Source organism: Puma concolor, chromosome A2 (assembly GCF_028749965.1).
Source record: "Puma concolor isolate L17-30 chromosome A2, mPumCon1.1.hap2, whole genome shotgun sequence".
Classification (NCBI taxonomy): Eukaryota; Metazoa; Chordata; class Mammalia; order Carnivora; family Felidae; genus Puma; species Puma concolor.
Genome location: NC_141668.1, coordinates 99,207,059 through 99,220,967, shown reverse-complemented (window position 1 = coordinate 99,220,967; position 13,909 = coordinate 99,207,059). Strand labels below are relative to the sequence as shown.

At 46.8% G+C, this 13,909-nt stretch overlaps 1 protein-coding gene and 1 long non-coding RNA gene across 7 annotated transcripts in view; one reads left to right on the top strand and one right to left on the bottom strand.

The window, feature by feature from the left end:
* HECW1 (HECT, C2 and WW domain containing E3 ubiquitin protein ligase 1) overlaps positions 1–9,599 on the bottom strand; it is a 429,509-nt gene extending 419,910 nt beyond the window's left edge. For 2 of the 6 annotated variants that reach the window (XM_086697032.1, XM_086697035.1), the window contains exons 1-2: positions 9,306–9,599; positions 7,894–8,128 (exon numbers count right to left, since the gene is read on the bottom strand). In XM_086697032.1, coding sequence (XP_086553158.1) covers positions 7,894–8,016 — 123 coding nt within the window. In that variant the 5' untranslated portion in view covers positions 8,017–8,128; positions 9,306–9,599. Of the gene's footprint in view, positions 1–7,893; positions 8,697–9,305 lie in introns of those variants that run through there. The other 4 variants (XM_086697033.1, XM_086697036.1, XM_025929562.2 and 1 more) reach the window with 4 other exon arrangements.
* LOC147583356 (uncharacterized) overlaps positions 8,130–13,909 on the top strand; it is a 71,629-nt gene continuing 65,849 nt past the window's right edge. Inside the window, exon 1 of the long non-coding RNA XR_015248133.1 lies at positions 8,130–8,640. This is a non-coding gene — a long non-coding RNA (uncharacterized LOC147583356). The remainder of the gene's footprint in view (positions 8,641–13,909) is intronic.

Sequence of the window (13,909 nt, the reverse complement as noted above, 5' to 3'; positions counted from 1 at the left end):
CTGACCACCTCATCACTTCAAGCAGACACCAGGTTTAAGCAAAATTCCTGAGGGTGGCCCACCGGAGCCAAGGGGCTTGATCTTCTCGGCATTTCCAAAAATGAATGGACCAGGCAAACAGCAAGGGAACACATAAATGTTGTTTCCTATTGACTAGTCTCTGAGTCCTTTGAAATGCTGCGATTTTTTTCTCTGTTGCTTCTTTCAGAAGATCTAAGAAGTCAGGCTTCTTCTGAAGAAAGAAGTTGCCCAGATATTGGTAAGAAAGTAACACTGTGACCATCCCTCTGGAAAGTTATGGGGCATTCTTCTGTTCAAGACCTGGCTGGACAGCAGGGAGAAGACAGGTTCCGTGTCTTACTGCGTGATCTTGGGAAAGCTTCTCCAGTCCTCGGGCTTGCTCATTTATATACAGTGATATTAAAAATTTAAGATATGGTCCAGCTATGAGCCGCATCCAATCTTTAAATAGTGAGTTCTGTTCCTGAGCACTATTCTAAGCACTTAGGAGAATCAACAAACAAAGCAGGATAGAAATTCCTGTCTTTGTGGAGTTCACCTCTTCCAACTTCCTACTTACTGTTATGATACGCATTTTGTGGATGCATACATTGTGCATAACGTCATTCTAGAAGCAATAAAATACAGACCTTCTCAACTCAGATTGTTCCTTGGGGCACTCACTCATTTAACATTCAGAGACATACCTGCAGTGGCAGATACCACGACAAGTGTATTCAGGATACGAGATAAATGTGACACAGTCCTTAACTTTGGGGAGCTCATCATTTAGTAGGGAGGCTCAAAGGCAGGAGAGCTAATAGCGGGCATTCAGGGATACCTATCACAGGGGAACTCAGTGCAGGGAAAATCCTATCAATGGAGAAACTCAGTAGCAGCTTTGGCTAGGATGTGAGAGTTAAGCTAGATGTTAAAAACGGGTAAATTTATAGAGGGGTAGGGAATCTAAGGGTAGAAAACGGCATACAGAAGAATGTACATAATTATAGGAAAACACAGAGCATGCTTGGAGATATGGAAAGAAGGTCTGTCTGGCATCAGCAGAGATCCATGGGGCATACTGGGACATGACTGGTCACAGCCCACGACCCGCAAGGCCAGTCTGGGGAGTAGGCTCTTTATTGTGTAGATTTTAGTGGCTCCCGACAGTTTGGAACATAGGAATGACGTGCTCACAATCAAGATGGCAAAACCAGTGTGGCCCAGAGGAGGCAGAGACCAGAGGGCAGAGAGTTTTCTCAAGTCCTGGCAACAACGAAGAAATGATTCAATTCAACAATAATTGAGTGACCAACTGCTACTTGCTGGGCGTTGAGGAGGAAGCAAAGACAAGCTCAAGCTTTAACTGTCAGAGGAATCCAGCCAGGATAAATAACACAGAGATTCACTACCAACAAAATGCCCAGACAGTAATGAAGACCCCTGACCCCCACCTTGTGGTGTGGGGGGAATCATTTATGGCAAAGAAAAAGAGTATTCTTGGAGGATCCAGAGACTGGAAAATACCATCCAAACTCTAAACCATCAGATTCGGAAAAATTTGTATCCCGTAAAGAGTGTGGCTACTATGTTCCAGGAACCAGGCAAATAAACAGGCCCCTGCTCTGGTGAGTTTAGAAGTTAGAATGGGAGACACACAATAGACACATGAGCAAGAAAACACATCACAAATCATGTGGGGCTAAGTGATGTGAAGAAAAAGAAAGCAGATAGCTGGAAGAGAAGGCAGTATAAATGGGTGGTCAAGGCAAGCCTTTCTGAAGAAGGTCATTAACCTTTTTAAGGGGCACGCTTGCAGGTACCTGGGAGACAAGCCCCCCTCACCCCACACACTGCCCCCTTCCAGGTGAAGGAAGCAGCATGTGGGATGAGAGCGTGCCTGGCATGGTCAAGAAAGAACAGGAAATTTGGGGGCATTGACCTGGAAAAGCAGGAGCAGGAGGCCCAGCTATGCAGAATCTTGTAGGCCAAATAAGAAGTTTGGATTTCGTTCTGAGAGGGATGGAACCATCGGAAAATGGTGGGCAAAGAAATAACAGAGATTTGTGACTGTTCTGCGTTGTGTTCATGCTGCATGCCAACACCAAAAATAAGGCCTGGCACATAGCAGACATTTAGTCAATATTTGGTGAACGAATGAATGATCATTTGGGCTGCCGTACAAAGAACAGATTGCAGATGGGCAAGGAACACAGAAGACTGGTTGGGTGTCAGTGTTGAAGTTGAGACATCATGGTGGCTGAAATAAGGCTGGTCCTGGTGGCCAGAGGGGCCGAGAAGAAGGGAGAGCCGTTTGCTAAAAGCTAGACGAGGTGAGGGAGGGAAGCCAGGGGATCGAAGGCATTCAGCCTGAGCAACAGGAAGAACAGAGGTGTCCCTTACACAGGTGGAGAACTCCAAAGGTGAAGCAGCTCTGAGCAGTGAAAGTTGGGGGTTGTGAATTGCACAAATTTCAGACTGCGTGGCATTCAGGGAGATGTTGGTGATGGCCTTCTAGGAATGAGTCAGGCAGGACAGCTGAGATAAACTTGGGCTCATCATACGGGTAAGAAGAGATGTCAAAGCCATACCCTGGTGGATTCCATCATGTGGAGGTCAGTAGTGATAAAATGTCAGGGGCCATCAAGAAAGCCTAACACAGGGACACAGTAAGAAACTGGGAGAACCTGGTGTCCTGGAAGACAGAGGGAGTGGACCCAAGTGTGCGATCAGCAGCACCCAGATGGAGAGCTGACCTTGTACTGGATGAGCAGAGACCATCGGTGACCATCAGGGGGACAGAGGAAGGGCGGGATGGGGACTGGAGCTTGGCGGGGGACTCTGAAAGGCAGAAGAAGAAATGAGGCAGGAGCACACAGGGCACTCCCTTCAAATGAACGGACAGTGTTCTGGTCCCCGGCTGCACCGCCGGCCAGCACTTGTTTTATTTTCTTCACAATTTACAGATATGTTAAACATCTTGTTAGTCTCAATCAAACATTACACGATAAAATATGTTTCTACGGGCTTAGACGGGGAGAGCAGAGAAAGGCAGCATAGACAACTTTTTCCAGGCGTGTTCTGACAGAGGGACCAGAACACTGATTCAACTGTGAGGGCGTGTGGATTCCAGGGAGGGGTCTGTAAATGTCACATATCACAGCACATTTGTGTGCTGTCTCCTTCTCCTCAGCCCCTTTACCCGCAGGTCTAATGCCTCACCAGGGACAGAGGTGACACTCAAAACTACTTTTTTTCTCAACTTCAAAAAGCTCATTTCCACAAAAATAGCTTGTGCTCAAAATAGAGGAGAAATTTTTTTTTTTAATTTAGCTGTCCTAAGTTTTGATGGTAGAAGGAATTAAGAATAACAATAAAAAAAAGAGAAGCCTTTTTAAGGGTAAAAATCTATGGATCATGTCCTGTGGTTTTCCAGCTGGTCAGTGTGTTCCAGGAAGGAGGATGGTGGATGGCCGCCCTGGTCCGTCAGTTCCTGCATCAACAGCGAGCAAGCAAGGTCTCCTGCGCTCGACCCTTGTCTCCCCTTCGCCAAAACCTCTCAAGTGCAAGACTGAGGTTTCTGCTAAACCCCGAAAGCAAACGCAGGGAACAGGTGTGCAAGTTAAATGGGTGTCAATTTAAGGACAAAGGGATTGAATTACAATCCCCGGCCATGGATGTGAATTTTGGTCTTCTTTTTTTCCCTTCCACACACATGATATTTCCCTGACATCTGTGCAATGCAAATAGATCTAGAAAGTGTGAAAGGGAAAATCTGCTCCACTAAATATATATAAGGGACCCCGAGTGAAGTCTCCATGATGGCATTCGTCATTATGGGCACAGATGGCATCCTTTTCCAGCGCTCTCTCCTCCCCCCCATCCCAATACCAGCTTAAGTCCCATCCATTGAATGCTCCCAAAAATACTTCAATGCAATAGATGCTGGATAACACCAGAAGAGCCTGTCTGTACCCTATATCCTTATTTTCAGTCTTCTGTGTACCTCACGCTTTGGGCCAATAAATCAGGAAAAGCGTGGGTTCTCAACAAATAATGTGCACATCACTTATGGCTACGGGAATCCAGAGGTTTTCCTCTAGTGACCTGGGAGCTCAGTGGTCTTTGTGGTATCTTGCCAACAGCAGTGACACTATTGACATCCTGCACTGACTACTTCTCATTTTCCGTACCATGCCCATGTCACGGAACATGACAACCACTTCCCAAAAGATACTCACACATCGAAAAATTATGGCATGGGATATATAAATCGCCTATATACTGCTTTGCTGCCTAAAGTGTTTAAGGAGGCTTGAAGACAAATGCCCAGTGGTCAGAAAGTCCGTGTTCACGTCTACTACGATCAAAATCATCAGACAAAACCTCATTGTATCTGGAGAAGCAACGTTTATGAAGAAAGTAGAAAATGTTCAGATAAGCAGAAGGTTATGAGGCTCTGACTCCTGCATCTAGCGGGGCAGGTAGGGGGTGGGCGGGCAGTGTTACCAGCACTGTATGTTTCATGGAGGCAACCAAGGGCCAGCCGAGCTTCAAGAAGGGGCAAAAACAAGAAACAGTAAGTAAATAAACACATAAGAGCAAAATGAGGGACCAGAAGGAAATGGAAAGGAACATTGTTAGGTGAATCCCAGGGAACACTTTTGACCTCAAGAGCTACTCAGCTGTGAAACACACTCAGTGGTGAGAACAGAAATATTTTACTGTAGGTCCCGGAACCTTGACTATCAAACCCTAAACTTAAGAATCTTTTATACAGGAGTTGGGGATTGTTTGCTTTTTCACCACTGCCCTCCTCACTGGGAACAGAAATGCTACAAATCTTTTCCTTTAATAGAGTAAATCTAATTTAGCAATTAAGAAAGATTTACTATAGATATTTACAGACAATATTGTTAACAGAGGGTCCAAAATGATTATTAGGTAACCCAGAGACTAACACACATCGCCTTAAGTATTTCTAGTGTATACATATCACAAAGTTAAATTTATAGATAAATGTCAATATTAACGTAATTGTAATAATTAATACTAAACTTTTTCTCCCTCTAATTCACTCAGTTGAATAAACCCACAAAAACAACCCCAGAATCATGGCATTAGACATGACCTTTGGGATTACCTGATTTAACTCCCTACTTTTATTTATTTTTTAAAGTTTATTTATTTTGAGAGAGAGAGAGAGCGCACGCGCACACACACACACACACACACACACACACACACACACGTGTGAGGGAGGGGCAGAGACACAGGGAGAAAGAATCCCAAGCAGGCTCTGCATTGATGGTGTGGAGCCTGATGCAGGGCTTGAACTCATGAACCATGATCATAACCTGAGCCCAAACCAAGAGTCTGATGCTTAACCAACTGAAACAACCAGGCATCCCTCAACTCCCTACTTTTAAAGAAAAGAAAACTAAACCTCAAAAAGAAAAAGTGACTTGGAAAAAAAAGCCATGTGGAACATTTCACACAGTTGTCTCTAGAAGTCCATGCATGTCAAACATACCCCGGGCTGCATTACAGTAGGACACATGGGTTTGAACTTTCTGGTTTCCTAATGGCAACCTGTCCTGTTTTTCAGGACGTGATGGGACGGAAGCAAGGGTCTGTCTGTGAGTTACACCTGTTAGCACAGAAATCTGACTATTAGGAGACTCTGTCAGGGTGGGCTGACCCAGCAATGATGTTTGTCTCTGGTCTAACTACTGGGTCATCTCAGAGGCACAGCTCACAGTGGTTAAATGTGATTTGGACAAACAATGGGCAGTCCGGGGCATTGCCTAGAAAAGTCCATCATCCGAGCAAGCTGTGGGTGGTGGAACCAGCCCTGGAGAGGAGGTGGCAAAGAGGGGCTCACCCTCACTGTCTAATTGCAGGTTGGAGGCCAGAGTGCTGGGGCTGAATAAGTTCCCTTCTAGGGCCACAGCAAGACAGAACCAAGAAGCTCTCAGATCGATTTTGTCAAAGGACAACCCCGATCTTTCAAGTAAGAAAGAAGCCAAGCATGCAGCATGCCAATCTGCAGTCTACCTGGTTTCTCACTGAGAGTGGGGTGAACCCCTCCCTGGGGCAGCATGGGGGAAGGCCTGGATTTGAGTCCTGGCTCACCTGTTCCCTCAGATGCTTACATAACCCCTCTGATCTGCCCATCTGACTCACAAAAGGAAGAATTCCCACCTACCTCCTGCCTAAATGAGTAGAGGGCTTTTTTTTTTTTTTTTTTTTTTTTTTTTTTTTACCTAAAATGCACTTAATCAACATTCCTGAGAATATGACTCCTGTCCCGGGCAAAGTGCGATGTGCCAGAGAGAGATGAATTTAACAATGTCCTTGACCTCAAGATGCTCGTAAGCATGTTTAAGACAAGGGGGCTATGGCCCTTTCACACCTCATGTAACAGCAATATGGTAAGTGCTGTCTTAGCAGTATGAACAAGAAGGCTATGGAAACAAGAGAGGGGGTGGTGATTCATTGTGCCTGCCACATAGCCTTATTTCTGGATGTTATTTTAATTGTAACTTTAAAACAAATCGGCATACTACTGTGGAAAATTGAGTAGATAAGCATAAATCAATGACCAAATACCTCAACCATCCCCAAACTGTAAAAATTACCACAAGCACATAAAAATGCTTTGGTTGCCTGTTTAGAGTAATTGTCGCCTCACTCATTTTTATAACAAGCATCCATGCTAGCAAGTTTTATCAAATCCCATCAGGGAAAGTAAGTCTGATGCTGTTGCCAATTGCCGTGTAGGATGAAACAGCTACTGGAGTCTTCCGTTAAAAACAACAACGAAAGCAACATTGTTAATAAGCTACATTGTTCATTACCGACCAAAGGTGGAGCTGCAATAAATAACTAATCCACAAATAAGGAGAAAATCCACTACCCAATATTCTTCTCAGTACCCCAGCCTCTACCTAATCTTTTGCTCTAGTGGCAAAAAATAAAAATAATAAAAAAATAAATGACCTGTTTGAGTCGTTGACTAATTTCATTTAAGAAGAAAATGCAGATACTGGGGCTAAAACAAATTGTGATATGTAAAAATAAAACATAAATTCTATAACCTGTCCCTGGTTTGTTTGCAAAATTTGGGCTATAATTATTGGCCTTAAGAAACTGGGTAACTTTTCTTATTCCTTTACCATTATCACACAAGGCTGAGGCTGGAGGGAAGGAACCACAGAAATCAGCCAGTTCAACTTCCTCACTTTACCCATAAGGAGGGGAGATGGCAGAGGCTTGCCTCCCATGATCACCTCTGGCCTTCTAGTATTTCCTGTACTGATAACCATATCTGATGCAAGCATCACGAAGAGTAAAGCTTCAGGCGATCTTTTAAAACATCCGTCTTTAAAAGCCAGAAGTGTAATCGGAATCAAATGATGCTACGTCCACAGACCACAGCAGCTGCAGTCTGTCCTGATGCACTGATAGGCTGTTCCAGCTCAGACTGTGGTCTCCCTACCAAGTCAATAATGTCACAATCCAAACAAACTTAGGCAAATTGCCTTCGTGAAATAACTACCCGAGACAAAAAGAGAACTGTCATTCCACAAAGCTGCTAAAATGCACTGGACTGGGATTCCAGAATTAGTCACACTCTGGTTTATTAAATGAAACACTCTTGAGTCCAGTCGGCCTGTAGGTCTAGGAACTAAAACAGTGCGACGTTTTTCCGATGCCACATTCCAGAGGAGGCAGCAAACAGAGGGAAGGGTCAACAGGGAATTCTGCCACACTCTCTCACTCTCCCAAGCAGGCACACACATTCATACCAGGATAACCATGTGGACTCTAATCCCTTCTTAGTGGAAAACACACATTTTCAAAATGAATCCCCGATCTAGAACGAATTACCGTAATAGCCACAGCCGGAGCGAGTCCGCTGATGAGAAACGCAGATCTGGCCACCTGCTTTGAGACGCCTTGGACCACGACACTGCCTGGGTCTTTAAAGTCTGGCCTTTTCAGGTAGGGCATCTGCCCTCCTAAATCGCGTTTAAATCCCAGGAAAAGAGAGACGATGCCTCCCTTAGTCTTTGAACTACGCTGCTCCTCCTGTATCCATTTCTGCTGAACACAGCCTTGTTAGCTTTGCAAAGAGAAAAAAATAAAAACAAGGGGAGAATTGCACCACTGCAGATCCCAAGAGAAGCAAGCACAAAACTATCGCAACGTCAAATATCTTCGGCAACTAGGAAAATCCCCACATGCTATCTGGTGTCAGCTCAATGCAGACTGGGGCGCGCTGTGCCCGGAACCACAGGAAGCCGGGCATCTCTGCAGCCTGTGTCCCTGCCAGCTCCCCCCACGCGCTCAAATTGGGCAGGGAAGTTATGGTCTCTGTGTGCAAGACACAGAGACAGACCACGCACCCACACTCCGCAAATCCGCCAAGTGGCCGGGACGTCAAAACGGCAGAGCAATCACAAGGCACTGGAGGAGCGGGGGCTGGAGGGGCCACATTGTTTGCGCCCCCGGATTTTGCTGCATTGTCATGGTCCGGGAATGTAGGGGTAGAAGGAAGCGCACCTCCAGCCAAAAATGGACCGGACGCGTTTTTCCCAGCGGCTTCCTCCCTCCCTGTGTGCAGGTCGCAATACGGTAGGCGACGAGACGGGCTGCTCCCGCTAAAACTGAGCGGTGCAGCCGGTCGGAGACCGGGAGGCATTGGAGGAGCACCCACAGCGCGCATCCTCCCAGCCTGCCACCACCCAGGGGAGCACGGCCCCGACCTGCCACGCGCCCCCTTAGCGACCACTGGCGAGGTCGTGCGGGGCTGGGGGCTCGCTCGGCTAACCACGGAATTGCATGGGACACAATTGTCTACAAGGGAGTCCAGGGCAAAGCCCCAGATCAGAGCTGTGGTTCACAAGGGGTGGGTGTGGGCTGGGAAGGGGGATTACGTAGGTCTCTCCGCCCCCTCCCCTGACACCTCCTCGCCACTGGGAGGGCGCCGGGGGGCGGGGGAGGCGCCACGAACCCGCCTGGGGGCTTCTTTGTTTCTCTCCGTGCCCCGCAGAACGGCCCGGTGTGCCCGCGGTACCCGAGTCGGGGTCGCCACCCGGGATGCCTGCCCCGCCTGGGCGGCGGCGCGCCCCAGGCTGACAATTGAACCTCGCGGGAGAAGCGAGAGGGTGGGGAGGAGGGTGGATCCCGGGCCCTAGGGAGGGAGGGCGCTGCCGGGGCCTCGGGAGCGGCGGGGAAGCCGCCCAGAGAAGGGCGGGGGTAGGGGCGGCAGGCAGAGTCCCCGCACGGCGCTCGCTTACCTTGGCAGCCCCGGCCTGGGCACAGATCGGGCTCCCGTCAGCGCGCAGGTTAGAGCCGGGGGGCGCACGTGCCCTGCATGGCGCGCCGGGGACCTGCCGGGGGACCTGGGTGCCCACCCGTTCTCGCCGCGCTCCGGGGGCTCCGGGCGAGCGGCGGCCACCGCCAGGGCCACGGCGAGGGGCGCGCGCGGCTCGGTGAGTGTGTGCGCGACGATTGGGCCGGCTCGGTCAGAGACGCACGGTATTCCGGCTCCAACAACAGCGCCTGATGCGCGGTAACGCAGCACACTTCATCGCTTTATCCTCCCGCCCGCATCCCCTCCCTCCCTGCCTGCTCCTCTGTGGGTACCAGACTTCCCGAACCAACCACAGGCCGGGCTTGCTCTCATTAGCGCTGCCCCGCCCTGCAGCCTCCGCGCACCCCCCGCCCCCGCCCCCGCCGTAAATATATATTGATTCTTGTTACCGCCGGCCCCGTCCTTCCCACACCCAGCACGGGTACTGGGCAGATCCAGCACCAGCCCCGGCCCATTGGCCCTTTTGTGTCGGTGCAAACAGTGTGTTCAGGGAGGATCTGGTACCCCAGCAGGTACCCTATGACAGGTGTTCTTGGCCTCCGTCTTACACACTTTCCCCACCTGCCCTATACACAGATACAAACGCTCACACATGTCTGGGCACCGTCCTGTGTCTGCACCGCAAACAAACAAAACAAACATTGTAATTACAAACGCAGAGGGTGAAAATACTCCCCCCTACCCACCCCAGAAAATCTATTGTTGGGCAAGACTAGCTTTCAAACCGGGTTTTTATATTAAACTGCATGCAGTGTCAGGATGCTAGAACTGGAAGGAAGCAAAGAATAAACCCCTCCTCGTAACAGCCAACCGAGAGGCACAGAGAACTGAAATGTTGGTTACTGTTGGCTGCTGGCTACTCCGTGTATGTATATCTATGTGCGTTGGTTGATACTTGGCCTAATGTATTCATAGAAGATGCAGTGGTTTTGAGCACATCATCTCCATAGTCTGGGATTCCATGAACTAATGGTATTCTTCGCAATGCTTATTTATCTATCCCCATTTTCCAGCCCAGCATCCCCTCCATGAGACATTTCACACACTCGGAGAAATCTTCTTTCCCATACCGCAAACCCAGTCCTCCTCTAGAATAAACAAAGGGCTGCCTCTGACTCCAGAACTCTTCATTGAAGCCAGTGTCCCCCCTCTCTAAACCAAATCTTCTCCTTCCCCAAACACTCTGCGATGGGGTGCTTCTCCATGGCTCCAGAGCTAATTTCACTGACCTCTTGATTCTCTCTCACAACCAGAACTTGGGAGATGTGAATGCGGTTTCACCGGCTGTACTCTTTTCCCCAAGGAGGCATCCATCATCAGGCCTTCCCTAGCATCCCACTGGGGGTGAGGTGCCCAGGACTCCTCTTTTACTGACAGACACCTTCCCATTGCTTGACACTGTTAGATGTCCCAGTCAGATGAGCTCAAATCTATCACTTTTCAAATCTCGGCTGAGGGTCCAAGCAGGAAGCTGGCCACACATTTTTCCAGACTGTACGCTGGTCATTATCACCTTGTATGTGAAGAAGGCCCCCCAAGAATAGACTAGAGCAGGTTGCAGCAGTAAACAGCAAAACATCAACCAATTGTGTGAAGTTTCCGACCAAAGACTTGAACGAAAACAAAAACTCTGCCAAAACCCGGCATCCACAGTTTCTAAATTAGCACAGTATCCCCAAACCACAAGAAAGAAAATTCTTTACCTCAGTTAACTGCCAACATATACACCTCCTTGTTTTCAGGGATACGGCATCAACCTGGCTCAGAGATACTTCTCTGTGTTCTTTCTGTCATGGAGATAACTTGACGAGTCAACACCTTTCATAAAGGCCATTGAAGCAACAATCCTGACGTGTGCTTTATTTTCCTCTGCAGAGTTTCCTTTTTTATATGGAAGGCAGAAGATAAGAAAGCAGAAATATACAACCTTTCACATTTTAATATGTTGAGTAGATAAAGAAACTCTTTATAAAGCTGCTTCTCTGTGCTGGGGGCAATGGCAACATACATAGTAACCCACACTTATTGTCCTCTGTATTCCCCACAATCACATTGTCTTGTTTATTCCTCACGGTCCCCACTGCAGCCTGGATAGCATCATCCTCTTTTACAGAGGAGAAAACCAGGGCTCCCTGGGTTGTACAATTGCCTTAAGGTCCCACTCATGGACAGCAGAAGACTTCAAGTCTAGAATTAACTGACTTTGGCATATTTGGTGGAACCAAACCTTAAAGCGAGGCATATTTGGTAGAGAAATAAAAAGACTTGTCACAAATTTTAAAGCCACCCGCTTGTGAATCATATTTACAAAGCTTGTAATATACTCCAAACAGTGTTATAAGTACCATAAAATCAAGTCACAGTCCCAAATGCCCCTGACGATACTAATCTTACATAACGGCATAAGATGATGAAGGCATTTTGAGAAGCCCATTCAAACACTGGGTGTTATCATGATAGTCATGTAACCTAGTGTTTCCACCTTTTATAACTCAGGGAGGGACCAGCATGCATGCTCATCCGGGCCATATGCAGACAAAGATGACCAAATGGCATCCTTTGTAAGTGGCTTCTAAAATACTGAGAAAGCTAGTGACTTGAACCAAAGAAGCAATCACCTTTGGGAGCACACTTCATCATAATGTCCAAAGTGAATGTCTTATAGAGAAGTATCAAGCAGCTGGATCCACGTTTATGGTGTCATGTCTGACATAGTCTGTCTCCATAGGACCAATAGTAGCCAGTGATACAGAATTATCATTTGAGAACACCTGAGGCTAAGGATAGTAATTCAGAGGCCAGGGTGTCCAACTTTGGTCAGCTGAACAAGTTACCTAGAAAACCAGGCCTTCCGCTGATGAAGGAAATAGGATTTTAGCTTGCAAATGACTAGAGAATGGCTGTGACTGTCTTGGTAGCTAAGAAAACCCAAGGGGGGGGGGGGGTTGGGGTCAAGGGTGGTTCAAACAGAGACCGAGGTTCATACCTAGGAGTTATATGAATTTATCTACTCATTCAACAATGTTTTTTAATGTGCTAATTTCTGTAGCTATAACCTTGAAGAAGACAGAGTCTGACTTCATGGACATCAGAGTTAAGAATTCTAAAACCTCTGATTAAACAAATTAGCACTCTATATTTGATAGATGGAGTGATGGGTAAAACGGAAGGCCCATCATTACATATTACAAGGGTCACTGATTCACACCCAGGTGTGAGGAGTGAGGGTGGGGTCAGAGGACAGACTTCTTGGAATTAACAGTATCTGAGTCCTAAAGGATCAGTAGGATTTGGCAGGTGAAGGGAGTGAAGAAAGAGGATGCTAGAATATGTGGCAAGGTCAGAAGACAGGCAGAGAGGTGTATAGTATATTCAAGAAAACTTCAGTCTGATTGAAATGCAGACAAATGCATAGGTATGTAGCAGTGTCTTATTGTGGTTTTAGTTTTCATTTTCCTATTGGTGAGTGAGGGTGAGCCTCTTCTCATGTGCTTATTTTCCATTTTTAGTGAAGAATCTGTTCAAAACTTTTACCCATTTTTAAATGGGTTGCTTCCTCTCCTGTCGAGTTTCAGAGTTCTTTCTGTATTCTGGATACAAGTTCTGTGTTAGAAATGTGATTTCTGGGGCACCTGGGTGGCTCAGCCGGTTAAGCATCTTGACTCTTGATTTTGACTCGGATCGTGATCCCCGGGTCGTGATTCCAGGATTGTGGGATTGAGCCCCAAGTCTGGCTACATGCTGAGCATGCAGCCTACTTAACATCCTTGTCCCTCCCTCTGTCCCTCCCCCACTCTCTCCTTCTCTCTCTCTCTCTCTAAAATAAAAAATAAAAACAAAAACACAAACTTAAGGGATGCCTGGGTGGCTCGGTTGGTTAAGCGTCCGACTTCGGCTCAGTTCATGATTTCTCGATTTGTGGGTTTGAGCCCTACATAGGGCTCTGTGCTGATGGTTCAGAGCCTGGAGCCTGCTTTGGATTCTGTATCTCCCTCTCTCTTTGTCCCTACCCTGCTCACACTGTCTCCCTCTGTCTCTCAAAAATAAATAAATGTTAAAAAATTTTTAAAAAAAGAAACGTGATTTCCAAATATTTCCTCCAAGTCTGTGGCTTATCTTTGCAATGTCTTAGTAGCGTCTTTCACAGAGCACAGTTTCTAAGATTGATGGAGTTCAACTTACCAACTTTCTTCTATAAATCTTGTATTTAGTACCATATCTAAGAAAGAACTTTTTGACTAACCTAAGGTTACAAAGAGGTTGGCTGATTTTTTTTTTTAACAACTTTTACACTTTTACATCTTACACTTAGGCCTTTGGGCTACTTGGAATGATTATTTTTTTAGATGTGAGGTATAAGTTGTGGGGTTTATTTGTCTGTTTTTGCGAATGGATGTCAAATTATTCCAGCACTATATGTTGAGAAGACTATCTTTTCTTGATTGAATACCTTTGCAGCTTTTCAGAAATAAATGTTTACCTGGGTCTCTTTCTGGATTCTCTGTACTACTGATCTGTTTGTCAATT